This window comes from Leptomonas pyrrhocoris, assembly GCF_001293395.1.
Source record: "Leptomonas pyrrhocoris isolate H10 chromosome Unknown, whole genome shotgun sequence".
In the NCBI taxonomy this organism is placed as follows: Eukaryota; Euglenozoa; class Kinetoplastea; order Trypanosomatida; family Trypanosomatidae; genus Leptomonas; species Leptomonas pyrrhocoris.
The window spans coordinates 88,586-114,431 of NW_015438361.1; the positions used below are offsets into that span (position 1 = coordinate 88,586).

The window sequence follows — 25,846 nt, forward strand, 5'->3', positions numbered from 1 at the left end:
GCAACAGGGAAAAAAACCGATAGTTGACCGTGGTACCATAACAAATCAACAGCATCAACAAGAAGCAAACGTTCGCACGCACTCGATTCGATTGCTTAACTCTCGTGTCTCGTTCTTTCATTGCATGGAGGAAAACTGCAAGGGAAAGAGCGGCACCCGCTTTTTGCGCCTCCTGTTTTTTCTTCTATTTTTTTTTTGTGTAAGTTTTGGTGGCTGCTTCTCTTCCTTCACTCAGCGATTTTCACAAATGGAGGCACGCGTTGCTTCCTTACTTTTCCATTTGACAATAATGCATGTTTCAAAAATAAAAAGAAAATAATATCTGTGCACTCTGTTGCAATGAAAATGTGCACCACCGAAGCAAAGCGCCAGGTCACAGAAATGAGATGGACACTGGCTTCTGCTAAAGAAGCAGCGTTATGGTTGAACCCCAACTCGCCGCAGCTGCGGCCCTCAACTCACAAATGAATGCAAGAGTAATACTACGCCCTTGATTTACGAGATTTTTTGTTCAACCTGAATAGTGGTACATCGCCGATCTCTTCTTCCTCTCTTTCGTTTTCTGCTTTCCACCTCTCTTCAACGGACATCGTCGGCTCCATGTGTCAGTCATTTGAATCTTGTTCCTCGCGCGAAAGACCAGCAGCTGGCATCGTCGACAGTTAACACAGGTGCAACAATATTTGCTTTTATGCCGTTTCAAAAGATTTTAAGCGAACAAAACCAGAATAGCTAACACTCTCACATCCTCTTCATGCGTCCCTCGAGGTCTCTGCTCTCACGCGTTGCCGTGCTCGGTGCTGCCGGCGGCATTGGCCAGCCCCTGTCCCTGCTGCTGAAGTGCAGTCCTCTCGTCACAAAACTCTCTCTGTACGACATCCGCGGTGCCCCGGGCGTGGCGGCGGACCTTTCACACATTCCCTCGCCTGCGGAGGTGACCGGCTACGCTGCCGAAGAATTAGAGGAAGCCGTGAATGGCGCAGAGCTGGTCCTCATCCCTGCCGGCATCCCGCGCAAGCCTGGCATGACCCGCGATGACCTCTTCAACGCGAACGCCGGCATCGTGCGCGACCTCACCGTCGCCGTTGGCCACCACGCACCGAAGGCGATCATCGGCGTCATAGCCAACCCGGTGAACAGCACCGTCCCGGTGGCGGCTGAGACGCTGCGGAAGATCGGTGTGTACGATCCGGCCCGGCTTTTTGGCATCACCACGCTCGATGTTGTGCGGGCACGCGCCTTCGTCGCGGAGGCACTGCGATTGAACCCGTACGACGTGGATGTCTCCGTCATTGGCGGCCATAGCGGGAAGACGATTGTGCCACTGCTTTCGCGCTTCCCGGCGCTCTCGCAGGAGCAGGTGCAGCAGCTCACCCACCGCATCCAGTTTGCGGGAGATGAGGTGGTGAAGGCGAAGGCAGGTACGGGGTCGGCGACGCTGTCGATGGCCTACGCGGGGTCGGAGTGGACTTTCGCCATGCTAAAGGCGCTACGTGGCGACAAGGGTATCGTGGAGTGCTGCTACGTGGAGAACGATCTGCAGCAGCCAAGCTGCCGTTTTTTTGCCTGTCCGGTGGAGCTGGGCAAGGGCGGGGTGGAGAGGGTGTTGCCGATGCCGGAGCTGAACGTGTACGAGCAACAGCTGCTCGAGACCTGCATCCCGGCTCTCCACGACGAGTGCGGGAAGGGTATTGAGTTGGGCGTCAAGACCCATCTTACCCCTGATGAGTAAAGCAACCCTTTTTCACCTCCTTCGAAAACGGCGGAGCAGAGGCGAAGCGTGGTCCTCGGACGCTGAGGCGTGATGTCCGCGATGGGTGTTATCGGGTTAAGGGGAGACACCGCTATCTCTCCTTTCCTTTCTCAACTATTGTATATAATCGCCGTTAGTGGCTTTTCTCCCCGCGGTCACAGGCTCGCTGTTGGAGTTGTCTTTACCGTTTTACACCTATGCGTATGCTCGTGCTTTTTTTCTGGCTCGCTGTTTCTTTGTTTTTGTTTTTGCTTCCCTCTCTCAGCACGTGAATGGCCCAATACTACTACTAATAACAACAATAGTAGTAGAGAAAAGAAACACGGAAACCTGCGCTGCTCAAGTAATCAGCGTTTTCCGTTTTCTTTTCGGTTTACCGTGGTAGCGGACCCTACGCACATTATCTTCCTTTGTGTGTTTTCCTCTCTTTTTTTTTTTCCTCCGTAGCGACCGCGTTGATCATCCCTCGCCGATTGGCGAACGATGCCGTTTCTCTCTCACGCCTTTTACCTTTTCTCAATTTGCGTGCAAATCTCCTGTGCGTCCCTTTTCCTCCCTTCTTGCATTCCTCCCGTTGTGCTCGTCGATGCTTGTATCATCGTGTATTGAATCCTTTAAATGTGTTTACCCCCCGCACCCCCCTCCCATCCTGCTCTCGCCACGCACACAGCTCAGAGCTCGGAGTAGTGCTACACAATGGTCAAATACGTCGATGCCCGCACCGACTCCGGTGACGCCTCCAAAAAGAAGAAGTCCCGCAAGGGCTTCAAGGCGGATCGGCTGGAGAACTACAAGCGCATGCTGGCCAAGAAGAGCGGCAAGAAGGTGAAGGAGACCCCCACCCCGACTACCCGCCCCAAGGCTATCACCTTCGACGATGCGGACCGCCGCAACTACCTACTCACTCTGCACAAGAAGAAGAACGAGCGGCGGGTGCAAGCCTTTGTGGATATGAAGCGAAAGCTGCGCAAGGACAACGCCAAGACCCGCCGCGGACAACGGGAAGAGGCGCGTCGTGCGTACAACAACTACGCTCGAGTGCCCATCCTACCGGATTACACCTACCGCCTCCCTGACCGGCAAGACGAGGGCTTTGGCGAAGAAGACGAAGAAGAGGAAGAAGAGGAAGATGGGCACTACGGCGAAGGGAATGTGGACGACCACAGCAGTCAGGAAGGCGGAGAAGAAGAGATGGAAGGCGACATGCCGTGGGTGTACATCGAAGACTCCGAGGAGGCCGCACGCGACGCGCATGCGAGGCCCAAGGCGTCGGCGGAAAACAAGGAAGATGCCTCTCGCAAGCGCAAGAAGGCGAAGCGGCTGGCCACCGTCGCGCACAGCTCGCACGCCATGCCAGGCGTGATGCTTGGACACGAAGCTGGGGAAGTTGAAGGTGATGCTGCTGCGACGGCGACGCGGTCGTCATCCAGCGTGGCGGAGGATGAGCTGGTGACGGTGGAGGTGAAACCTCTCTTTGCGCGCCCGGGCTCCTCGTCCACCGCCTCTTCCACAGGGGATGGCGGCGCTGTGCCGACCGCAAAGCCGCTGCCGTCGAACAACTTTGATGATTTGCCGGTTGTGGTGCAGCAGGAGCTGCGGCGATTGCGCCAGGAAATAAAAGGTCCTGCGAAGACGAAGCCGCGGCTGCACATGATGAAGGAGCTTGAAAAGATCCGTAAGATCCGCAAGTACTCGCGTAAGGGCCACGGTAAGCGCAAGGCGTCCGGCAAGCGAAAGAACCGTAAGAAGTAAGAGGCAAGGTAGGGCGTGCCTTGCGTGTGTGTGTGTGTGTGAATAAAAGCCCCCTCCTCTTTTTTCCCTTCCTTCTTGCGTTGCTTACATACCTTGCGGTGATCAGCAAGCAGCTGGGCAAAGAGAAAAGCTGCCGTTTGTCGTGCGGGTCCACGCGTGCCCTTCTTGGAGTGCTGAAGTGCATGTCTTTGCTCGTGGAAGCGCGCCACGCCAATTAATAATCTGCGAATAACACCACTGACGTTTGTCTTGCCACGCGTTAAGAAGATGCGAATAATACGGAACATAAAAAAGAGAAAAAAAACATTTAGTGACCGTAGCACGTGTGAGTACGTCTTTGCAGAGACGAGAATGGTATCGTATTTCCTTCTCACCGACGTGAGGCTTGAAGCCGGGCAGCTTCCGAATGCTCGGGTTGCAGATACTCTTCTAAGAAAGAAAAAACATGGTATCCGAGCGGCAAATGACGAATGAGCGGTTATGTGCTGCGAAGCAACCTCTCTTCTCCTGCTGCGACAACGTAATGAAAGCATCAACCGAAAGAGTGAGACATTTCCGTCTCGTAACGCACCCATACAAAAAAGGATGTGCTTCTCCTCTTCCCCCTCACCCCCCGGTGCCATCTTCATTCGTATCTTGTCTCTTCAAGGCCAGCATTCATACGTGGCGAAGGCTGGCGTGGAGCAACTTCCATTATCGCGACGTATCCACACACGCACCCGCGCTTTCAGCTCCGTATTCAAACACCAACACCAACAGCACTGGTGCGGTATGTCGCATCGCCCGACAAACGTCTGCAGCCCGCTCTTCTGCACGGATCGTGCTTCTCAGCAGGGTGCCGCGGAGCCGACTACACCCGCCCCCCTCTCCCGCACACGTCCGGCGATAGACACGGCGATCGCTGCGCCGCACTCCACGACGCCTGCTTCCTTGACTGCGGGCACCGCTGCGGCCTTCGATGGCTACGTGGAGGCACACAGTGTGGCAGGACTGCGGACGAGCCGGTGCGTAAACCCCGACCGTACTGCTGAGCGCGGCGCCTGCCACCGTGCACAGCAAAAGGAAGATGCCGAAAGGCAGGAGTACACACCGATGTGGAACGATCTCACGCCGCTTTCCGACACAGCGGAGACGACCGTCGCACAGCCCCCTGCTTTTCCTCGTCGTGCTACATCGGGGAGGCGGCGGCGCCAGTCGACGTTGCACGTCACCACCGCCACCAATGCGGCTGCGACACACTCGCCACCCAGCGTGCGTGACGTGACGTCCACGGTGAATGTACACTCGGCGACCACACTGGCGTTGTGCCCATCCATATGGCCCTGCTTCTCACCGGCCCAATCAGAGGCAGGGCGCAACACCGCGCCGCTTCCCTTTCCTCCTGCTGCTGTAGGGATGACGGAAGAGAAGGATCACGACGGCGAAGACCAGTACGCGAAGGCTCTCATCAGCCCTGCACCGGCAAATGGACTTGTCGTGTCAGGGCCGGACGAGGACGACGGTGACGACGACACGTCTCGCTTCAGCGATGACCTTCGGGGTGGTGCACGCGAGGCTGCTGTGCCGGCACGCGCTGCGGTCACGGAGACCCTTTCCCCGTGTCTGTCGCGGGACGGGTGGGCGCGGACGTCTCTCCTGCGGTCCCCACTCGCGGCCTCCCTGCAACCACTCGCACCAGCCACCACGAGGACGACCATGGCAGCGAAGGATCAGACGGCCTCGGCTGCCGCGCTGGACCACTACGCGGATGGCACGCCGTCCTCCCTGCTCGACCGCCCCCTTTCCTGTTACTACGGCCTGTCGCCGCGGTCGCCGTCCATCAGCGTCGCGTACGATGCGGCCGGGCCGGCGGTGGGAGGGAGCTGGGAGGCGAAGCGCGTCCATCGCATCTCCGCCATGCGACGCAGCCACAGCTACTCCCTCACGAGCCCGTGCGGCTCTATTGGGTCTTTCTTGGTCACGCTGGGCTCACCCACCTCGGAGGCGCGCTCGAACAGCGGCTGTGGGCGGGACAGCGCCCGGGAGAGCGGCAAGCGTAAGAGCACGACAACGGTTTCTCCCGATGCACCGGCATTTTACTGGTCGCCCCACTTGCATGCTTCGTGGTCTGGCGTCTTCGCAGACCGCTGAACACGCAAGGCCTAGCAGCAGATTATCCTAAAGGTTATTCTCATGATTGTTATTCGCTTTCTCTCATTGCGCTGACGATGCGTTTTTTTTTCTTCTTTTAAAGATATTTCTGTTGTTATTTTTATCTTCAATATTTCCACTACATTATGAATCAGACAGGCGACTTCATTCTACCTTTTTTTTTCTTTCAAATATCGGAAGCAGAAGATATTCCATCAAATAATAATGATGTATGTTGTTCTCTTGTCCATCAACTTCGCCGGAAACGTCCATCTCGGGAGAAGACGCACAAGTGGCTCTTAGGATGACGATCCATATACTCGTGTAGATTACAATCATCGTTTTTCACGCTCATCAAAATTTTGTCCTTGTCCTTGTCCTTGTCCTTGCTATTAGTATTGTTTTTTTCTGGTGTTTCTGTCCTCTCAACTGTTCACGATGCCGTTTGTGCTTCTTTCTTATTTCATTGAGTAGAAGAAGAATTTAAAAATTTCTCATCCACCGCCTTTTCCTGTTTTAATTACTCCCATCTGGGTCTCTCCCCCTCCCCCTCTTTGTCGCTTTCCGCTACACTCTGTCCGATCCCACACCCTGCCACTCTCTTCACGTTGGGTTCTCAGAGAAGTGGTAGTGGGAGTGGGTTTTATAGTGTCGCTCTGGTTTTCTTTTGAATGAATCTTTGAGTGTCTTCTATAAACGGTCCCACTATTTTTTTTTTGTCAGCGTGCATCTCCCATTTTTTTAAATAAAGAAAATAATGTTACTTTGTTTTTGTTAACAGCATGGATGCGACCATGCAAGTGCGCACTGGGTGTCTATGAAGACGCTAAAAGTCTATTCATATTTTTTCAAGTTACTGCCTTCTTTTTTTTGCGTGCTACTATGTCATTTAGATTTGCTGAAGTAACAGCACTAGTAGCAACTGGTGTGTCTTGAGGGGTGGTGAGCGTTTCCCCCAATACCGACAACGTTGCTTGCTCTTTTTTTCTTTGTCTCTTTCGTTTGATCAGATGCCTGTACAGCTCTTCCTCCCCCACCGCCTCTTTGTGCGATCAGTGTGCGGCCCCGCTACTGTGCCTTTCTCCCCCTTCCTTTTCTAACGCTGCTGAGAATCTAAGCGAGTAGAAGGTACCACATTTGATCGCTTTTTTTTTTCTTATTCTTTGTGGTATTTTCCATTGTTTTTCATTTTGCTACTCCCAGATCCGTATCCCCACTGTAGTGGGCATCTCATTGATCGTCGTTGCGCTCTCTCCGCGCTTGGCGCCTCCCCCTCCCTTTTTTTCTTTTCAAACGTTCCTGTTACTCTTTGTCTTTTACTTTCAAAAAGTATCTCCCTTTCTTCTTCTCTCTTCAGAGCGCACGAATATATATGTTATACTCCCTCGTTATCGCTGTACACATGCTGTTTTGTGTCGTAGACGCGACCGCAGTGCGCTACACACACACACACACACACACGAAGCGTAAAGACGACAGCTACGTTTAACACGTTTTTCTCCCCTTTCTTCTCTTCTTCGTATACGCCTATCGAGAAGATCATAGCAGAATAATAACAAAATACTAATAAGTTTCGGGAAGATGAGGTTGGGCTTGTCTTCCAGTGGGAACCTCCATTAATTGATCAGTGTGCAGCTGATGATAGCGACGCTCAAGTTGCGCAATCACTGTTCAGCTGTGGTTAAGTTATTAAATGGGTTCGTACTTGCATCTCCCTCTCCTTTTTTTGTTGAAAGCGGCTCCTCCTGCGCATCGGCGAGTTTTTCCACTTGAAAAGCAAGAAAGGGAAAAAAATATATAGATGCATCATCTACTCTTTTGGCAGAGCAGCCCATGTAACGAGCAGGGTACGTACACAATATTTTTTTTTCTCCTGTTTTTTGATTTTGATTTATATTTTAAGGAGTGTCAAGAACTCCTTCTACTCTTTCACTCGAGCTTTTTGTTTTGCTGGCTGTACGTATGCTGACATCGAAAGGGAAGAAGACCCGTTATCTTTCATAATAATTACACTAGCGGTAGGAGTAAGAATAATAATGTACTAAGCACATGTCTGAAAAGCAAACATACAGGGATGAATCCTCCAAGACCTTTTTTTTCTTTTCGCTCCGTTTTCATCTCTCAACTCTGAAATATTTGAAGAGAAAAAGGTAAGCAACGACATACGCTTTGTTTCTCCTCTTTTAAATTTTGACTGCCGTTTCGAATGCGGTAGGATTTCGACGTGTGCATCGCGTGCAAAAGCGATGCGTTGTGATGGCGCTTCTCAGTACCGGTCTCCTCGTCTCAGGACAACAAAAAAGAAAAGGTTGATCTGAATCCAGTTACCTGAAAGCTACGTGACACTCCTCCTTCCCATTTCTTTCGCTGTGCGTGTAGCAGCTTTAGGATTTTGGGTTTCAACTTCATGGGTCGGCGTTAGCGTAGAAGGTGTGGAATGGAACGGCTCTTCGGTTCTCCTCTTTTCTTTAATTTTCGTTTGCTCTTCTCGATTCGATGTTCATTGAAGTGCCACTGAAACAGCGCACCGCCATTCGCGTGTGTATGGCAGGAGCGGTAAATACGCAGATGCTATTTCCTCCCAATAACCATGTCAGCTGAAGGTTTTTTCATTTGCGTTTTTGTATTTTGAATCACGCGTGTTACCCACTCTTCCTCCCTCCCTCACCTCTCTTCATGTGATTCTGGGCAGCTCAACCCAGCCATCGCCACAACACTCGCAGCCAACTTCGTGCTACGAGGGCTGAGGAGAGCGACGCTTTCCTTCGCGCCATATTCTGGGGCACCCACAGTATATAGTTGGAGGTAAGCGACATTGTTTTCGCTGGTGCTCACGCGTAGCCTCTTATTTATTTATTTATTTCTTGAGAATGCGAAGACTGAAGTCGCATCGAGCATTAGACCATTTGTGGTGGTCGGCGCTGCCTCGGTGTGCTCCGACGTTGGCCTGCGTCTCCTCTCGCCGCCTCTGTGCTGCCTTTCCCGTACAGCAAATCACGCCTGCCAGCCCGGTGCTGCACTCCACGCTCGCAGATGCACATATTCATGCAAGCTGCCTGTTGGCCGAGATGCTCCACACACGGCAGCCTACCTCGTTAGCGGCGTACGTGCAGGTGACAAGGGAGTGGTGGCGGGCAGTGGAGCAGCTCGTGCTGCTGCCCGCCGCAGCGGAAGAAATTCACGACCTTCCGCAGTACTTAGCGGAGCTCGCGGGCGTCCCGAGACAGCACACAAACGAAGACAACACATTAGAAAAACTGCACAACGAAGCGGGCACACTGTTGGAGAAGTGGGAGGAGTGGGTGTGGACGAGTGTGCCGAGTACGATGCCCACCGCAGCGGCATTCAATGAGACCATCGACGAGGATCAAGGTGCCACACGCAGCGCGTTTGGCCACCGTGACGTCTTGTCCTTCCCGCTACTGACCAGCCTCCTCTACTCCTATAGTCGATATCATCGCGGTGTGCGCTGGGGTGCGGCTCGGCCCAACCAACGCCACCACGGCAGCAACAGTGGCACGAACGAGCACGCAAAAAGCGGTGGTGCCGCCGCCGCTGCGTACTACCGCAGGCGATACCTCCTGCACCCCTGGCACGGCTTGTGCTGCCCCGAGGGCACCGCGGAGCAGATGCCGTACGTGCATGTTCTGCGATGGATGTTGGCGGGTAAGGAGTCTAGCACACCGCCGGAGGAGGTGTGGCGTCAGCATAAAGCGTTGGCGCACTTCCGCATGCCTGCTGCCGCTGCCACCGACGCCCCTTTTCGTGCGTTAGATGTTTGCAGCCAGAGTGGGTATGTAACGGATCTGCTGCTGAGGGCCGGAGCCGACCTCGTGGTGGCCGCCGACGCCGATCCACACGCGCTGGGAAACACCGAAGCGACCTTTCACGAGCACGTCCGCGAACAGCGCAGCAAGCGCCGCGACCAGTTGCTGCTGACTCGCCGCTGCGACCGCTTGCCGATGCCGCGCAAACACGATGAGGACGATGAGATATCCAGGAAGCTGCAAGAAGCACAGTTCAGTAGCGGCACGGCGGACGTAGACGCTACAAGCGCTACCGCGGCAGAGCGACGCCGTCGGCGAGCGCGAGAAGAAGGCCGCGGGTACACTGGGATGCGCCTCGGTGCAGAAAACACTGCGGACAGCGCCGCGCCGTCTCTGGCAGAATCGCGTGCGAGTGCGGATGGGAGCCCTTTTCAGGTGGTTTACATTCACCCCCCAGCTTCGACCACGGTGTGGCCGGTCACCTCTGCGCACGGTGGAGCTCAGGCGTCGCTGCAGAGCACGTCGTGGTGGCAGTCTCTCCTGCGCAAAGCAGCCGACGACGGTGTATCACAGCAGCTCCTTCTTCCTTTTCTGCCATGCGATGCTGTTCCTGCAGCAGGTCGGCGCAGCCCGCTTGCTACGTGGTCGGGACTACGGCACACCATTGAAGCGCTGCGCGGCGACGTAACGGAACGACGGCCTACGGCGTTGCCCGACTCTGTAGAAGGAGGAGAAACCCTCGCAGGTAGGGAGCCCCAATTTAGTCGTGGCAGCGACGCTCTTCTTTGCGATGACGGTTACGTGGTGTTGGTGCTGCCACGCACGTACGATGTCGATCTTCTTTTGCGCGAGGGCGAGCAGCAGAACAGCCCGTCGCTGGCTGACTGGGTCGTAGCGCAGCTGGACGGTTATTACGACCTCGTACTTCGACGTCGGTGTCTGGCACACGCTTCAGCCTCGCCTGCGTCTGCAGCTGCGCAGCTGAACGCCTTTGAGGAGGCACTGGTGACGTATCCACGCCGTGTTCAGCACTTGGAGGAGCAGAGCGGTGAAGATGAACACGGTACGTCACAGAACGCATCGTCTCGTTCTGCTGCTGCTGTTGATGCGGCACCGTGGAAAGGGCAGCTGACACGGCTGTACCAGAAGGAGTGGTGGCAGGATGTGTTGGTCTTCACAAAGAACCCCGCCATGGTGCGTCGATGCGCGGCTGCACGCCACAACTCTCCGTCGCTGTCGCCGCAACGACTTTCCATGATGCAGCGGGGGAAGAGGAAGCAGGACGGCGTGGCGTGGGAGGACTCCTTCGAGTACAACGAGTACCACCCCCGCGACGCCGCCCAGCTCACCAGCCATCACTGGACCGATCTGATGCCGACCTACTCGTACTTGGAGCCAGACTTCTACGACGAGCCCGCCGCTGCGCAGCTCAATTTCCTCGCCGTCGGCCACCAACCGGCGCTGCTTCGCGCCACGTCCGCTTCGGCCGGGTATGGTGTGCCGTCGCTGCAGGACGGCGGGACAGCAAAGGAGGCGGCAGGGGAAGACGGTGTAGCGTCGGCGTCGGCGCAGGCTGCGGTGAACTTCCAAACGCTGTTTGCGCAGGAGCTGCGGACACGGCGCCGCTCGAAGCTGCGCAAGCTCGCATTAAGCCCGCTGGAGCGGCAGGAGTGGTACATCGATGAGAAGCTCATCAAGTCAAGTGGAGCGCGGGTGGAGCTGATGAACCAGCTCTCCAAGTGGGACTTGAAGGACTACGACAACTGAGGGAGGGAGGGGCAACGTTTATTTTTATCCACGAGCAGTCCAGAGAGACGTATATATATATATATTTTTTCCTCTTCCGCGCTTTTCTCTGTAGTCTAACTTCATCACAGACATCCTTTACACCGTTTGCATAATAGTAAAAGAAAGACCGTTTTCCTTGCTTACATGGCTGTTGCTATGCACGCACTTCACTATGCCTATGCCGCAAGTAAAGCCTTTTTTGATGAGTGATTTTTCTGCTGTTCTTTTTGCATGCTTGGCTTCCGCTCTTTTCCCGAGAAGAGTGGGAAACCCTTTGGCTGGTGTCGAAGGAGATGCGCTCGCACGCGTTCTTGCTGCTCGCGCCCAGGTCTCTTCCTTTCTTCGATGTCATTGCTGTTGCCGTTTGTCCTTCTTCTTTAAATGCCTCTTACCACCGCGTGTTGAACGCGCTCTGATTATTATTATTACTGTTACTCTTACTATTATGACTCTTTTTTGGCACTTCGGCGTGTCCGCCCCACCGACGTGCGCCCGTACGCATCTTACTCCAGTTTGTATTCCCCTTACCCGCCGAGGTGCATCTACCTTTCGTCTCTCCATTTTTATTATTTATCCCTCCCTCGCACACCCACCTTACGCGAGTGCCACGACACAATTCCCCGCAGCAAAAGACAATAGCAAGACAACAAAAAGAACAACAATATCAACCGCAATAAGAGCACTAAGCACTCTTATTCTTATTATTCATTTCTATCATCGCAATCATGACTGACGAGGTGACACAGGAAGTCCAGTTCGAGAACGGCCACCCCGCCTTCTCGTACGACCACGTCTACCGCTGCTTCAAGGGCGACAGCAACGGCCTGCTCTTCCGTCTTGTGAACGACACAAACCACAAGTGGGCCTTCTACAACGACACGAAGGACACCGTCATGCGCGTGAAGGCGCACTTCAGCGCCGACAGCAAGGTGAAAGCTGCCGGGCGCGCGAAAGCGACGGCGGTGCCGGTGGAGGACCAGGAAGAGCTGCAGGAGACGATTATTACGGTGGAGGTGATGCCGATGGCGACGGAGGTCTTCATCGACGGCGAGGCCAACGGCTTTTCGCTAGACTTCCAGACGGAGCAGATGCCGGCGACGAACGTGAAGTTCATGAACCAGCGCAACACCCTCCCCCCTTACACAAAGCTGTACAAGTGCTTCAAGAACGAGGGCAACGGTCTCTTTTTCCGCCTCGTCGATGAGGAGAACAAGAAGTGGTACTACTACAACGACACGAAGGACTTCATGATGACCTCCACCGTGACCTTCCCGCGCACCGAGGACGTGGCGCCGGTCGGCAACACGCTGGAGGTGGAGGCCGAGGACGCGGGCAACGATGTTGCCTACCAAATCACCGTCGCCCCGGGCAACTGCGAGGAGTTCATCGAGGGCAGCCCCGCTGCGTACCGCCAGGCCTTCAACGCCGACCCCATCGACGAGAACTGCCTCGACCCGAAGGACGTGCAGTTTAAGCACAGCGAGCCGGACCGCAACGTGGTGGACCTCGACAACTGCAAGATCTACAAGTGCTTCAAGGACAACGGCAACGGCCTGCTCTTCCGCATCGTCGACCACCAGAACCAGATGTGGGCCTTCTACAACGACACGACGGAGTACGTGATGCGGCCGAAGGTGCGCTTCTTCGGCTCACCGAGCATCGCCCTCGCGCCAGGGGCGGAGGTGGTGGAGTCGGAGGAAGAGGACGGCTCCTACGCCGTGACGATTGAAGTGCCGCCGCTCGCGACGGTTCACTTCATCGACGGCCTGCCCTCCAAGTACGAGGTGTCTGTGGTGGCCGACAGCGTGAACAAGACCGCGCCGGAGGAGAACCCGGAATTCCAGACCGGCGAGCCAGACAAGAACCTCGTGAACTACGATGAGGTGTACCAGTGCTTCAAGGACAAGCCCGATGCCCGTCTTTTCCGCCTGGTGGACACGCAGCGCCACCGCTGGGGCTTCTTCAACGACACGGCTGACGTTGAGTTCACCGCGACGTTTTCGTTTGATGCGGACGGCGCGGTGCTCCCGCTGGGCTCGACGTCGCAGGAAGGCGATGAATTTTCCGTCAACATTCCACCGGGCTCCACGGAGGCCTTTGTCCAAGGCAGCGTCAAGGGCTTCAAGTCAAAGTTCACGGGCAAGCGCAGGGCTGCTGCCGCGGCTCAGGCGCAGTAAAAAAGAGGTGGGGGTATTCATACCTTTCTCCTTGAACTTTCATAGTTTCTGATTCTCCCAGTGCAAATAAAGGGCAAGACACCCACACACTCAGAGCCTTGTAGGGAAGAGGCAGAGGGTGAGGACATACAAGGAGTAGCTGACACCATGTAGCGGTTCACGCACAGACACAGATGCGCACATACAAAGACCCACTGTGCCCTGCGCTTTGCATTCCTCTCTTTTTCTTCCTGTCATTGTTTACATCTTCACCGCTAACCATTCTTGTTTTACAATCCCTCTCAAGCTTTGTTTTCATTTCTCATGTTTTTGTTTTTGTGTTGTTGAATGTCAAACCACTTAGAGTAGTGTGTTTGAATATGGGGTCGGCTCATTTCGTTAGCAGCGGAAGACAAAGTCAAGGGATGCAGTGGCTACTGCAACAAGGCGTATCCGCTGATTCTTTAGCTTCCTTAGGTGTCTTTTTCGACTGTATCACGACGAAAAGAGAAAGGAAAGCGCTCCGGATTCAGACATTGGACAAACGTTGTTCTTTTTCTTTTTCTTTTCTGAAGCAGTGGTAAAGGGAGTCGTACTCAATGACGTCTTCCATATCACCTCTTCCACGCGAACACCTTGTTGCACCCTTGCGCGGTGTCTCCACCACCAGCAGCATGTTCTCTGCAGTTGTGAACGTGCTGAAGGACGCGAAAGGCAGAAAGGAACGGAGCATGCCTGTCCTACATAGTTTTTCTTCTTGCGTTAGAGAGGCTACAGGGTTTTTTTTTTTCTTCTCGTTTGACTGTGCTCCTGAGATTCTCGAGATGGCGAGAGAGGAAGTCGACGCCGTTGGTGTTGATCTGAGGTGAGTCGCGTACTATTCCCCCTTTTCCAGTGCCTTTTTCTTTGTTTTCTTTCATTCCTTCCTTCCGTGTTTCTTGTGAATTGATCGGCCCAGCGGTGCAGTGGAAAAGGCGAACTATTATGAGGCCGAGCTTTTTTTTCCCCTTGTTTTTGTTTATTTATTTATCGAGGCTTCGTAGAGCACAGTAGCGCTATTTTTGTGTTCTCTTCATTACTACTGTTTACTATTTATCTTTGTGCTTATATGTGCCGTTCCTCTGTTCAGGGGTACCCGGTACGGGGAGCGCGAGATGGCAAGCCGTTGATTGACGGCGATATACGCCGAGACAGGGAGGCGCACAAAAGTACGCATGTATATATATATATATCGATTCGTTTCTATACGTTTTTCTATTTCAAAGCCTCTTCTTTTCTCTCTCTCTCTCTCTGTTTTCTGTGACGCTTCAGCACCGCACTCGGCTTCAACCGTCAACAAGTTTATGCGTTAGAGTGATGGCCAGCAGCCGCAAACTCCCGCGGAATATACATGCGAGATGCAACAGCAATCAAACAACCAAGCAACAAAACAGCCAAAAACACTTCTGCGAAGGCCGCTGAAGTATAGATGTGCATTTTATGTTCTTCCAGAGGCCCTTCACGATCGTGGCAACAAAATGAAAAGGGAATCTTCTCGTTTGCACTACACCAAAAGGTCGCTGCTTCTCTAGTGGGGATATGTGTGCTCCACAACTTTCGCTCCTCAATCCACTCAATAGGTAAAGGTTTTTGCTTTTGGAATGTTTTGCCTTTTCTATTTCTTCTCTTCCCCTTTCCCCTTTCCCTCTTCTCCGTCGTGCGTGGGCGCTACTATGCATCGAAACACACTGACATCTCACGTAAACCGTGAACCTCTCACACACACATAGTATTATTTTCTATGTGAGTTTTCGTTGCTCTCTCGAAGTTTACCGCACGCTGAGGAGTACATACATCACCCTGTGAACTAAACTGTGTGTAGGCTCCCAAATTCGGCTACAAAAGCAAGGGAAAAGAAAACCGGCTGGCTTTCAACTTCTATCGAGTCCTTCTTCCTCTTGAGGAAACGAGAAGAAGAAAGAGAAAAAGCGCGCTTGAAAGTAACAAAACTTCGCGCCGCCTTCTTTCATCCATTTAACGACCGCAGAACTCTCCGTATATATTTTTTGGTCTTTCTTTAATTCATTGAGTGTCAAAAAGAAGTCACACCATAAGAGAGAAAAGACGAGAGATTGGAATTGTTGAACTTACGCACCGTCCGGAACTAAGAACCACCAACAGAGGTGAGGCTCCACGCTGCTTCTGTTTTCTTTTTTTTTAACAGTGACTCTTATACGCGGGTGCCGAGCCGAAGAGTCGCAGAGCCCCCTTAAGGTTTTACTTTTGTTTTTACACATACATATATATATTGTTTTGCCCACTGCTTTGCTGTTCTCTTTTGTTGCATAGGTATATATATATATATATATATATATAAAGGATACAAACAAAAAAAAGGGTTTTCGCTCTCACGATTCATACAGTTAAACCCGAAGCGATGACAGAGCTTGTGCCGGTGGAGTCGATCCACTTCGTCAACGGTGAGCCACTTTGCGCCTTTCAGGAGTGCTATCGCTGCTTCGAAGGACGCGACCTCCTCTACCGACTCGTCAACGTGGAAAAGAAGCAATGGTTCTTTTACAACAACACAGTCGACGTTATTATGCACGTTCACGCCGTGTTCTCACCCGGCAGCGTCATCAAACCTCTGCAGCGGGCAACACTGCACGTGGTGCCGAACGCGGCCGGCTTTTCAGACGACACGTGCTCGACCGAGGTCACCTTGGACGTAGAGCCCGGCTACACGGAGTCGTTCATCGAGGGCGATGTGAAGGGGTTCAACTTCGAATTCCGCACCGAGGCCGCCCCGGCGAAGGATGTTGCCTTCGAGTACCGCCGTCCCACGGAGCCGTACGACAAAATCTACAAGTGCTTCAAGAACAACGGCAACGGGCTGCTCTTCCGCCTCGTGGATGACAAGGCCTCTCGCTGGCTTTTTTACAACGACACGCGGGATTTCATGATGAAGGTGAGCGTTGTGTTCGCGAACGGCGCTGAGGTGCGTCCGCTGGGGAAGACGGCAGTGACCGGCGCTCCGCCGGAGTCAGGGGAGAAGAGCATTAGCTGTGTACTCCACATCGCACCCGGTGCCACAGAATCCTTTATCGAGGGCCACCCGGTCACGTACACGCTGGACTTCGCTGCGGAGCCGGTTGTGCCGCCGGCCCTTCCAAAGACGGCAGAGGAGCCCGTTGAGTACGTGCATGGCGGCCCCGATGCCAGGGTGATGCCGCACCAGTCCCATGTATACAAGTGCTTTAAAGACCACGGCAATGGGCTGCTCTTCCGCATCGTGGACGACTACAACAACATCTGGGCCTTCTACAACGACACCGCAGAGTACGTCATGACGGCGAACATGCGCTTCCCGCACTCTAGTAGCGTGCAGGTGGCGCCCGGCGTGCAGGTGATCGCGGATACGGAGCGTGAGGGTGGCGTGGTGGCTGCGGTCGAGGTGCCGCCGCTCGCGACGGTGCCTTTCTTGGTAGGCACGCCCGCCACTTACGAGCTCGCCTTCTCTGCCACACCGGTGCAGTCGCCGCCCTTGACACCGTCACCGTCGACGTCCGCTGCACCAAGCACCGGTGACTTCCCCAGAACGGAAGCGGTCCGCGATGCCTCAGCCTCTTCCTCTCCTCCCCCACTCGCTACTACTGTTCTTCCTGCTGTTCCTGCTGCTGCTGCCGCTGCCGCCCAGCCGCTGCCCGCCGTCCCCGTACCGGAGGAGCTCCCGATGTACGCGCACGGTCATCCCGATCCAACGATCATGCCCCACATCGACGAAGTATACAAGTGCTTCAAGGAGCACGGAAACGGCCTGCTGTTCCGCCTGGTGGACAAGACGCATCACCGCTGGGCCTTTTACAACGATACCACCGACGTGGTTGCCTCGGTGAAGGTTGCCTTCCACCCAAGGGCGCGTATTGAGCTGCTTGGCAAGGCAGAGGCGGCGACGGAGCCCGAGACGGGCACCGTCGTTTACACCCTTCGCGTGGAACCGCTGGAGACGGCGGTGTTTGTGCAGGGCGACGTGGACGTCTTCACCACGAGTTTTATGGCAGAGCACATACAGGTGTGAAGACGCCTTTTTTTCCCTTTTGCCGCCGGTTTTTGTTGTTGTTGGACTTTTTTTTTGGTTTTCTCGTTCCTCTTCCGGTGCCTCTTCTTCTTGAGAGCTTGCGCCAGGAAAAAATCGCCGGGAGATGAATCGAAAGCCACGCGTTGTGTACTTTCCCTTTCTCTTTCTCTCCCCTCCAATTGACCTTTTTCCAGGAAAGGCTGTTTTCTTTTTTCCCACCGTCCCGCCCCTTTTCCAACCCCACGAGGTGGAAATGCAGACGATCTGAGCCTGCAAGAAACTCCCTTTCGTAAAGTTCTAATTGGTTCAAAAATAAATACAAAAAGAAAATAACGCCGTCTACCCTTTAAGGAAAATGAAAACGATACAGGGATGTAACGACACTGTTTTGCACTTTATTGATCTTTCTCCTTTCTCCTTTCTCCTTTCTTCCTGATCTGAGAGTAGCCGACTAGATTTTTTCTCTAGCTTTATGGCAAGCTGCAAGACGTCGGCACGATCAGCTCTCATTCCGACCCGCCTCGCTTCTTCATGTTGTTCGATGCATTCACCCTTTCACCTGAATACACACTCACGGAGACACACACTGCGTGAACGAAGCTTTGCGAAAAGGATCAGCAACGAATGACGCATTCACGCTGAGAATTGACGGCTGTCGTTGTCGAAAATTTTTTTTCCCATCGCAGCATTCGGAAGACACTTCTTTCTCTTTTCTTTCCAAAAAAAAAAATTCGCGCGGCGCAGCCGGAGCTGCCTCGTCCAAGGTCCGCGGAGGTGCCATTTATTTGTTTACTTCTTCCCGTTTTTTCTTCCTTTACCGCCTGTTTGCGCTCTCTCTCCGTCATAGCAGGAACAAACGTGGTGGCACGTTATCGCTGCGGCTCATCAGCATTGATGAACTCTTTTCGATTATTGCACCTCTGAGTGAAAAGCACCAATGCCCAATAAATTCCTCTCATTTTTTTCCCCGAGTGTTACACTGCGCTTCTGTTCAGCTCTTAGGTTTCTCTTTTCTTGTTACTTTTGCCGGCGGGTCAGAGACTGAGTGAAAACACCGGAGAAGCGGAGCGTGGCGCAGCAAGCATGTACATTAAAATGGAGAAAGCAAAGATGAAAGAGCCACGACTTCACTGTCGCACAACGCTTCTTTGAAAAGGCGAAGCTCTCATTGCGTAAATCGTGTTCTCTCTTCCTTCCTGTCGGACACATCTAAAGCAATTCTTGGAGAAATTTCTATTTTTTTTTCTGCCGTGGGCTAATGCGGAGAGAGAAAGAAGTTCTGTCTAGGTGTAGTTTGTATTCATGGCAGCCGTGAACGGTGCCCGCTGAGGTGCACATCAACACTCCCTGGTGTGGAAGCCGGTACTTTCGTTTCCTTCCTTTTTAAAAAAAGTTGTTTAATGCAATGTATCGAGTTAAACTTGGACATCGATGCAGGAGGGCCGTTGTTTTTCTCTGTGTACTTTTTTATTATTTTTACCTAAAAAAGACAAATAGAAGTCGAAAACTAAAATGAATCCGGAATGAATCAAAGAAGTGGTGTTTTTGACGTTAAAAGATACGTATAACTGATTACGTTTGTTGGCTTCAGGAGCTGCACGACCTTAAATCAACGAGTCCTTTGGCCAACGCTCATATAGAAGCGTTTTTCTGTAGAACGCTTCTGCACCCGTTATGCAAGGGTGTAAGACGCCACAGCTTAGGCCTTTTTCTCCGTTTCGCTTTCGAGAAGTGAAGCTTCCTTTCTTTTTTCCTTTTTTTTTTTGCACTTACTTTCACACACTTATTTCTCCTTGTGAAACTCCCTCTCCCTCTCCTGTGATACGGTGCACAAACGGCTCATCTTCTCCTCACATCATTTCTCCCCCCTGTGTGCACGCCCTCGGTTGAATGTTCAGGATTCACCCACTCCTATTCTTGTTTGCACTGTTCTCGTGTTCTTTTTTCTTTTGCCAATTCTTTTGTTCTTTTACCGTTCTCTCTCTCTATTTTTTTCTTGATCGTTGCGACTGCCATGTGTGCCAGCGGAGCCTTGGTGCCGCCCATCAGCTGGGCCCAACGCCCCGAGTACGTCCTCCTGACGATTGCGCTGCAGGACACCACAAACGTCACGGTTGAGATGAAGGAGGAGGGGAAGGTGCTCTATTTTTCCTGTACAGCCCCAGAAGACAAGCACTACGCCTACACCCTCCACTTCTACGCGCCGATCTCGCCTGAGGAGAGTCAGCACGTGGTCCGCCCGCGCCAGATTGAGCTGAAGCTCAAGAAGAAGTTTCACAAATCGCTCGAGGAGGCGGAGGACGACGAGGTGGAGTGGCCGCGGCTGACGGAGGAGAAGACGAAGCACTCCAACATCAACATCGACTGGTCCAAATGGAAGGACGCGGGTGACAACGACGCGGGTTCGGATGACCTGGGTGACTTCGGCCTCGACGGTGATGGTGGCGGTGACGAGATGGATGAGCAGTACTCGGAGATGCTCAGCCAGCTCATGGCGGCGCAGGGGCAGCAGGATGCAGAGCAGCACGCCGGACTTCCTGCGGGCGGCCTCCCGACATTCGGCGCTGCCGCCGGTCAGAAACCGTCGGAGGGTGCGGAGGAGGAGGACGACGACCTGCCCCCTCTGGAGGAGGATGCGAACTAAAGGGAAGATACAACGGCCGATGAGACACCTTCTATGATCTTGGTCGCGGAGTACAACGTGGGCCGAATCAGTGATGCAGATGTTCCTGCACGCGCTTCCTTCTTTCTTCACTCAGGGAATAAGCTCATGCCGTCTTCACTGCTGACTCTTCCGCCTTTTTTATACTTATTTTTAATTGACGTCTGCGCCTTAATGGTATGCTTACCGTGTTTCTTTTCTTCTTTTTCAATTGTGTGACTTGGTGTGGAAGCTGCTTTCACGAGATCTCTCTCGCAGACTTCTCTCACCCTCAAATTTGGCAGAGGAGAAGTGTAAGCTGAAGAATCGTTTTGCACCGAGGCATGTTAAACTGTACGCGCCATCAATTTTCATTTCTTCCCACATCGCAATGCAACGAACGATGTATTGCGCAGTGCATTTCTTGTGATGCACGGCGATAAGGAGAAGATCAAAAACAAGTAAAAAAGAAAAAGGTATCACTGTTGTCGTACTTGATGCAGCGTCTTTGTGGGGTTCTTTTCTTAAAAACGATTTTTACCGGCTATTCGTCGTCTTTGAAGAGCTGTCGAGTCCGGAAGGAGCGCCACTGCAACATCGGTGGAGCTCGGCAATACAATCAAAACTCTCTCTCCTGTTTTATTTCTTCTTCTTGCTCCGTCTTTTCTGCCTCCCTCATCTGCACGTCGTCACGCCGCTCTTCAAATCAACATTACCAAATAGGATGCAACGACAGCCGTATTGTACAACGCTTTCAATATTTGTTGCCCTCGCTCATCAGCGTTCTGTGAGCTGTCGTTTAGTGCTCTTCTTCCTTTGTTCATTGTAGAGTCGTGTCCACCGGAGTTGCAGCCCACCACTTCGAATACAACAAAAACTGTCAAAAGCCAAATAAAGCGCAAGGAGAAAAAGGCTGTATGAGAACGATGCGACCAGCGCTGTTGGCGGGGTTTTTCCTCCTGCTGCTGTGGTGCTCCACCGCATCGCACGCGGCCCTCTCCTTTCGCCTCAGCTCAAAAGACTTCCCCCCACCGGCGAACTCAAAGATGCTCTTAAAAGACTACGTGTCACAGAACTCCGCCAACGCCGTGTGCGTGCTCGTGGCGCTGGACAACGGACTGGGCGGCGTCATTCGTTTCACTTACAACTCCAACGTCACCGACGTAGGCCGCCGCGCGGATGTCGTCGTGTCGATCCATAAACCAATGCCCTCCGCCCCGTCGGTTGCCGTGCTCGACGTGGCGGACAACGTGGTGGGGACGAAGTTGTTTGACGCGGCGGAGCTGCATCGCGTGAATGTCGCGGCGAACGTTGTGCGGCGCGGCAAGGACCGTCAAGGCAACCCGGAGGTGACGGAAGATGAGGAGGTATCGCGCAGCTCTACACTGACGGTGCGACCCACGCAGGAAGGCACCGGCGCCGGCGCGCGCTTCTTAGACGGCAACTACGCCGCGTGCTTTCGACTCATGCGCCCGTCAGGAGTGTCGACGCAAGCTGATCGGGCGGCACCGGAGGAGGTGCAAATTCGCTTGTTGGAGGTGGCCTCCACCAGCCACTCTACGTCCACCTACGTTGCTCGTCTTAGCAACCCGGTGGTCAACGCGGCGGGCAACGGGCAGGCGGCGGACACCTTCACCTCCGAGGCAGATCGAGAGTACGCCAAAATGATTCGGCTGATGTTCCGCGCCAACAAGAACACCGACCTGCAGAAGCTGCTCGACACCAATACCGTCGTGACGTCGCAGCAGATGCGGCAGCAGCTTGATGAGCTGAAGGCGGTGCAGCTGCAGCTTTTCTCCTTGTACACCTCCTCGGAGCGCCTGGAGGAGCGGTATGCCCGCATGCGCGTCACGGCTGAGACGACGTTTACGCGAATATGGATCTCAATGGTCGCCGTCGTCACGGTGATGGCCGTCACGATTTGGCTGACCTTTTACTTCACGAAGGACATCATCGTCAAGAGGAAGCTGATTTAAAAAGGCGGTGGTTGTGGGGCGTGGGGTGTGCTTGTGTGTGCTTGTGTGTGTGTGTGTGTGTTTCCGCCTTTTGCCTTTGCGCGATATGTGATGCGTGAGGCAACTTCTTTATCTCCTCTTTTTTTCCCCCTCGGCTTTGTTGTTTCGAAGATGGTGGTGTGTGTGTGTGCGTAGCGCTCTCACGTTGGTTGAAGGATGACTTGCGTGTCATCAAAGTTTGCTACGCAGGATGGGAGAACCATTCTTCGCGTAATGGAACATGCCCGCATTGTTTTATCATTGCCGCATCGCAGCACACTCTCTAAACGCGCCGGCAATAGACACACGCAACGTTGCGACCGATGTCCATTTCCATGAGCAGGGAAAACACCCCTAATAACTGTGTCCTCTTTGTTTCTGGTTTGTTAGCGGCCAGCACCTTTGTTTCCCCTCCCCTCTTCAGCAACAATCGCGACAAAAAACGGCGTGAGGAGCCGGCGTTGGAGTGGTAAGCGAGCGAGGCGTAGGAGCAAAAGCAAAACATGGTGGCGATGTTGTCGCCTGTTGCTCAAAAAACTATAAAATCTAAGCTGACAGGACCTCCCTCTTTTTTCTCTTTCTCGCTTCCGCTCGCGCAAAGCGTCAAGGTCTGCTGTAAAAAAGCAACAACAACAACGACACCAAGTTATATAACTGCGGTGCGATTTGAGCAAGCGTTGCGAACTGTGTGCTAAAAGAGCAAGCCGTCAAATATGCAGCGGCCGTACCTTTTCGGTTTTCCAAAGCTCCGCTTTTCTTCTTTCGGATGCGGTAGTTGTTGACTGGGCAGTAACGCGAGCAGCTGTTTCTCGTCGTATTTTGCGTCAATGCGCGGTCAACACTATCCGCTCCAAACAGCAACAAAGAAAAGAACACACAAGAACACCAGTACCTTAAACTCACGTTCTGCCGCTGTCGTTTACGCGTGCTGTCGTGATGCGGTCGCTGCGCTCACCATTTAAAGCCGTCTCTCTGTACCCTAATCTTTCTTTTCCCGTTTATGCATTCTGTGAAACTCTTCTACTCCTCCTGCTCTACTTCCTCTTCGCATTTGTTTAAAATTAAACAACGCTACTACTGTACGCGGTCGTTCTCCTTTTTTTTTTTTTGCTGAAAGTAGTTCTCGATCAAGTCACCGCTCCAGCGGGCGCATTCTTTCTGGCTCTTATACAGGTTTTTTCTCTCGTGTATTGTTGTTACTATCTAGGAGTTAAACAGAATCGGCGTCCTATTCCTCCTTGAGTGTCTCCGTCATGTCTGCCTCCCCCACATCGCAAGGAGCTGGAGACAGCCGCATGACGATGTCACCTGTCGAAGACCCGTCCCAGCTCTCCGCCGAGGAGCTGCTTCAGCAGATTGTGGAGCTGGTGAACACCGTTTTGGACCGTCACTACTCGTTGGTGGAGTTCGATGCGCTGGGCGGCATGGACCTCCTGCAGGTCGTCAACGACATTTTTGCCAAACTGCAGCCGAACATGAAGATGGACATGCAGTCCGTCTCCCCGGATGAGTCCGTGGCGAAGATGCTAGACTTCCTCTTGAAGATTCTCGGCTACCGGGTGCCGGTCTTCATCCAGGGCAGCTTCCCGCAGAGCTTTGCCGACGCGGAGCCCGTGGTGGTGTACCCGACGATGTACTGGATCCTCACCCACATGGAGCTGAATGAGAAGCGTGTCTACCTGGCACGTTTCCTGCAGCAGCTAGATGTGCCAGACGATATCCGCGCACAGGACGAGGACGTACGTGGGCTCTACATGCAGTACCAGGCGCTGCGGACGGAGTTCATCAAGGCCCACCAGAGTGTGGAGCGGCTGCGCTCGACCTTCGCAGACCCGGTCGACACCCGTCGCAAGGTGGCCGCGCTCGAAGAGGAAAAAGAGCGCCTGCAGGGTTACGTCGAGGCGGCACGGAAGAAGCTTGCGACGGTGCCCGAGAAGGAGATGCTGCTCGCGGCGAGTAAGTCGTTGCGGATAGCACGCGAGGAGAGCGCGAAGTTGGCGGAGCGAGAGGTGGAGCAGCAGCAGGCGAAGGTGTTTGCCGAGGCCCGCCGCACCGAGATCAGCACACGACTGCAGAACCTGCGCCGCGATGCCGCGGATGGACGGGTCGAGATGATGATCCGACGCATGAAGGATGAGACAGAGACGAATCGAATGAAGTTGCAAGACCAGCTGCCGCAAGAGCTGGAGGCCGTGCGAAACGAAAACGCGGAGCTGGAGAAGCTCGTCTCGGAGCCGCTGGACATGGCCTCGCTGACGGCGCAAGAGCGCAAGCTGGATGACGAGCTACGGACACTGAATCAACGCATCGCGCAACGTCAGCAGCCCGGCGCAGATGGCGCCTCGCTGCCTCGTTTCCGTGATCAGGTGCAACGCGTGCTGGCCCGTAAGCAGGAGGTGCTGAACGAGCTGAGCTCCCTGCAGGCGGATAACAACAAGGCATTGAATGATATTCGTGAGCGCCAGCTTCGCATTACGCAGCTGCAGTCGGCGACCAACATGCTGCGCAGCGACGACTTCCGCGACTTCTCGAATCAGGTGCGTGCGAAGAAGGCGGCGACGGAGGGCATGCGGACCCGTCTTGCCGAACTGCGCACGGAGTGGGGCACGCTCACCTTCACTGAGGGGACGCTGCAGGAGCAGTACAACGAGCTGGACGCCGCTATTGGGGATCTGGAGAGCAAGTTGGGTCTTCAGGGCTACAGCCGCACCGTGGAGGCCCTCTCGAAACTGACGCACGAGAAGGACGCGATTGAGGAGGTGAAGGGGAAAACACTCGAAGAGCTGTCGCGCGTGGTGCAGGAGTTCACGCTGGCCATTCGCGAGGGCCGCACACGGCTGGCGCCGCTCATTAACGAGCTGCGTGCTGTGCGGCAGACGGCGGCGGAGGTAGATCAGGAGTGGTCGGAGAAGAAGTCCCAGTACGAGTACCAAGAAATGCTGCTCACGGAGGATATCCAGAAGATAGACGAAGAGGTGACGAAGCTGAAGGAGGAGACGTCCGCCAACGAGTCCCTCTACCACCGAGTGCGCACGCAGGGCATCCTACTCGATGCCCAGGCGCAGCGCACGGCGGAGGCAAAAAAGTACCGCAGCGACCCCAGCGCCTCCTTAGACCCGCAGCACAAAACATACGCCGACTACTTCAACGACGTCACCCGCACGTTGGAGGCGCGGACAAAGGAGATGCAGGTGAAGCGGCGCGAGTTGGAGGACACGCACGACACGGGCGTGCAGCAGGTAGAGTGGTTCAGCGCACTGCACACAATTCTGCAGGCGAAGCTGGCCAGCTTGCAGGCGGCCGCGCCGGTGGTGGGGGCTGCAGATCCGCGTCGCAGCATCGACGATGATATTCAGCAGGTGATGGGCCGTGCGGGTGGGGCTGATATGCTCGTGCTCAACGCGAACTAACTTCCTGGAGATGATTCCTTTTTTTTTTGACTTTCCAGGATAGCGTCCATCTCTCTGCTCCCATTATGATTGTTTTTGTTTTTTGCGAAATCAGCTTGTTGTTGTCTAGGGTGTATATGACACACAGTTAGCGGATTTGTTGGGCATGCAGCTGCTGAGCACACCGATGCCGAGACCGTCAAACGAACGTCGAAGCGTTAGGTTTTCCCTCTTCAGCTTTTTTTCTGGCGCTGATTGTGTATAGAGTTGACCAGTTTCTTTTCAACGGAAACGTTTGGTATTTATCTTGTTTCTTCTTGTTCTTTGAAGATGTACACTGACGTTACTACTCACCCCTTTTTTCGAGGGGGTGAGACGGGGAGAAGCAGCCTGGATGTTGTGATTTGGCACGACAGAAA

At 53.8% G+C, this 25,846-nt stretch overlaps 9 protein-coding genes across 12 annotated transcripts; all 9 read left to right on the plus strand.

Moving 5' to 3' along the window:
- Window positions 1–607: 607 nt before the first annotated feature.
- ABB37_03176 (putative mitochondrial mitochondrial malate dehydrogenase (mMDH)) lies at window positions 608–1,732 on the plus strand (the record flags this gene model as incomplete). The annotated part of the gene is made up of 1 exon (XM_015800429.1): window positions 608–1,732. The coding sequence occupies exon 1, from the start codon at window positions 755–757 to the stop codon at window positions 1,730–1,732; it is 978 nt and encodes a 325-aa protein (XP_015660436.1). The 5' UTR covers window positions 608–754.
- Window positions 1,733–2,421: 689 nt separating this feature from the next.
- On the plus strand, window positions 2,422–3,505 carry ABB37_03177 (hypothetical protein; the record flags this gene model as incomplete). The annotated part of the gene is made up of 1 exon (XM_015800430.1): window positions 2,422–3,505. Exon 1 carries the CDS (start codon window positions 2,450–2,452, stop codon window positions 3,503–3,505), a length of 1,056 nt encoding a protein of 351 aa, XP_015660437.1. The 5' UTR covers window positions 2,422–2,449.
- Window positions 3,506–4,276: 771 nt separating this feature from the next.
- On the plus strand, window positions 4,277–5,635 carry ABB37_03178 (hypothetical protein; the record flags this gene model as incomplete). Its single annotated transcript, XM_015800431.1, has 1 exon — window positions 4,277–5,635. One exon carries the CDS (start codon window positions 4,277–4,279, stop codon window positions 5,633–5,635), a length of 1,359 nt encoding a protein of 452 aa, XP_015660438.1.
- Window positions 5,636–8,325: 2,690 nt separating this feature from the next.
- Window positions 8,326–11,169, plus strand: ABB37_03179 (putative mitochondrial hypothetical protein; the record flags this gene model as incomplete). Its single annotated transcript, XM_015800432.1, has 1 exon — window positions 8,326–11,169. The coding sequence occupies exon 1, from the start codon at window positions 8,506–8,508 to the stop codon at window positions 11,167–11,169; it is 2,664 nt and encodes an 887-aa protein (XP_015660439.1). The 5' UTR covers window positions 8,326–8,505.
- A 531-nt stretch (window positions 11,170–11,700) lies between these two features.
- ABB37_03180 (hypothetical protein) lies at window positions 11,701–13,367 on the plus strand (the record flags this gene model as incomplete). Of its 3 annotated transcripts, none has more annotated exons than XM_015800433.1 (1): window positions 11,701–13,367. In XM_015800433.1, exon 1 carries the CDS (start codon window positions 11,916–11,918, stop codon window positions 13,365–13,367), a length of 1,452 nt encoding a protein of 483 aa, XP_015660440.1. In that variant the 5' UTR covers window positions 11,701–11,915. The 3 variants fall into 3 exon arrangements, with proteins under 3 accessions (XP_015660440.1, XP_015660441.1, XP_015660442.1); XM_015800434.1 differs by having other exon boundaries at window positions 11,792–13,367; XM_015800435.1 differs by having other exon boundaries at window positions 11,815–13,367.
- Window positions 13,368–15,113: 1,746 nt separating this feature from the next.
- On the plus strand, window positions 15,114–17,403 carry ABB37_03181 (hypothetical protein; the record flags this gene model as incomplete). The annotated part of the gene is made up of 1 exon (XM_015800436.1): window positions 15,114–17,403. The coding sequence occupies exon 1, from the start codon at window positions 15,763–15,765 to the stop codon at window positions 17,401–17,403; it is 1,641 nt and encodes a 546-aa protein (XP_015660443.1). The 5' UTR covers window positions 15,114–15,762.
- A 445-nt stretch (window positions 17,404–17,848) lies between these two features.
- On the plus strand, window positions 17,849–20,047 carry ABB37_03182 (hypothetical protein; the record flags this gene model as incomplete). 2 transcript variants are annotated; one of them, XM_015800437.1, is made up of 1 exon in its annotated part: window positions 17,849–20,047. In XM_015800437.1, the coding sequence occupies exon 1, from the start codon at window positions 19,418–19,420 to the stop codon at window positions 20,045–20,047; it is 630 nt and encodes a 209-aa protein (XP_015660444.1). In that variant the 5' UTR covers window positions 17,849–19,417. The 2 variants fall into 2 exon arrangements, with proteins under 2 accessions (XP_015660444.1, XP_015660445.1); XM_015800438.1 differs by having other exon boundaries at window positions 19,300–20,047.
- A 718-nt stretch (window positions 20,048–20,765) lies between these two features.
- On the plus strand, window positions 20,766–22,020 carry ABB37_03183 (hypothetical protein; the record flags this gene model as incomplete). Its single annotated transcript, XM_015800439.1, has 1 exon — window positions 20,766–22,020. The coding sequence occupies exon 1, from the start codon at window positions 20,962–20,964 to the stop codon at window positions 22,018–22,020; it is 1,059 nt and encodes a 352-aa protein (XP_015660446.1). The 5' UTR covers window positions 20,766–20,961.
- Window positions 22,021–23,153: 1,133 nt separating this feature from the next.
- ABB37_03184 (hypothetical protein) lies at window positions 23,154–25,448 on the plus strand (the record flags this gene model as incomplete). The annotated part of the gene is made up of 1 exon (XM_015800440.1): window positions 23,154–25,448. Exon 1 carries the CDS (start codon window positions 23,292–23,294, stop codon window positions 25,446–25,448), a length of 2,157 nt encoding a protein of 718 aa, XP_015660447.1. The 5' UTR covers window positions 23,154–23,291.
- Between the last annotated feature and the right edge of the window lie 398 nt (window positions 25,449–25,846).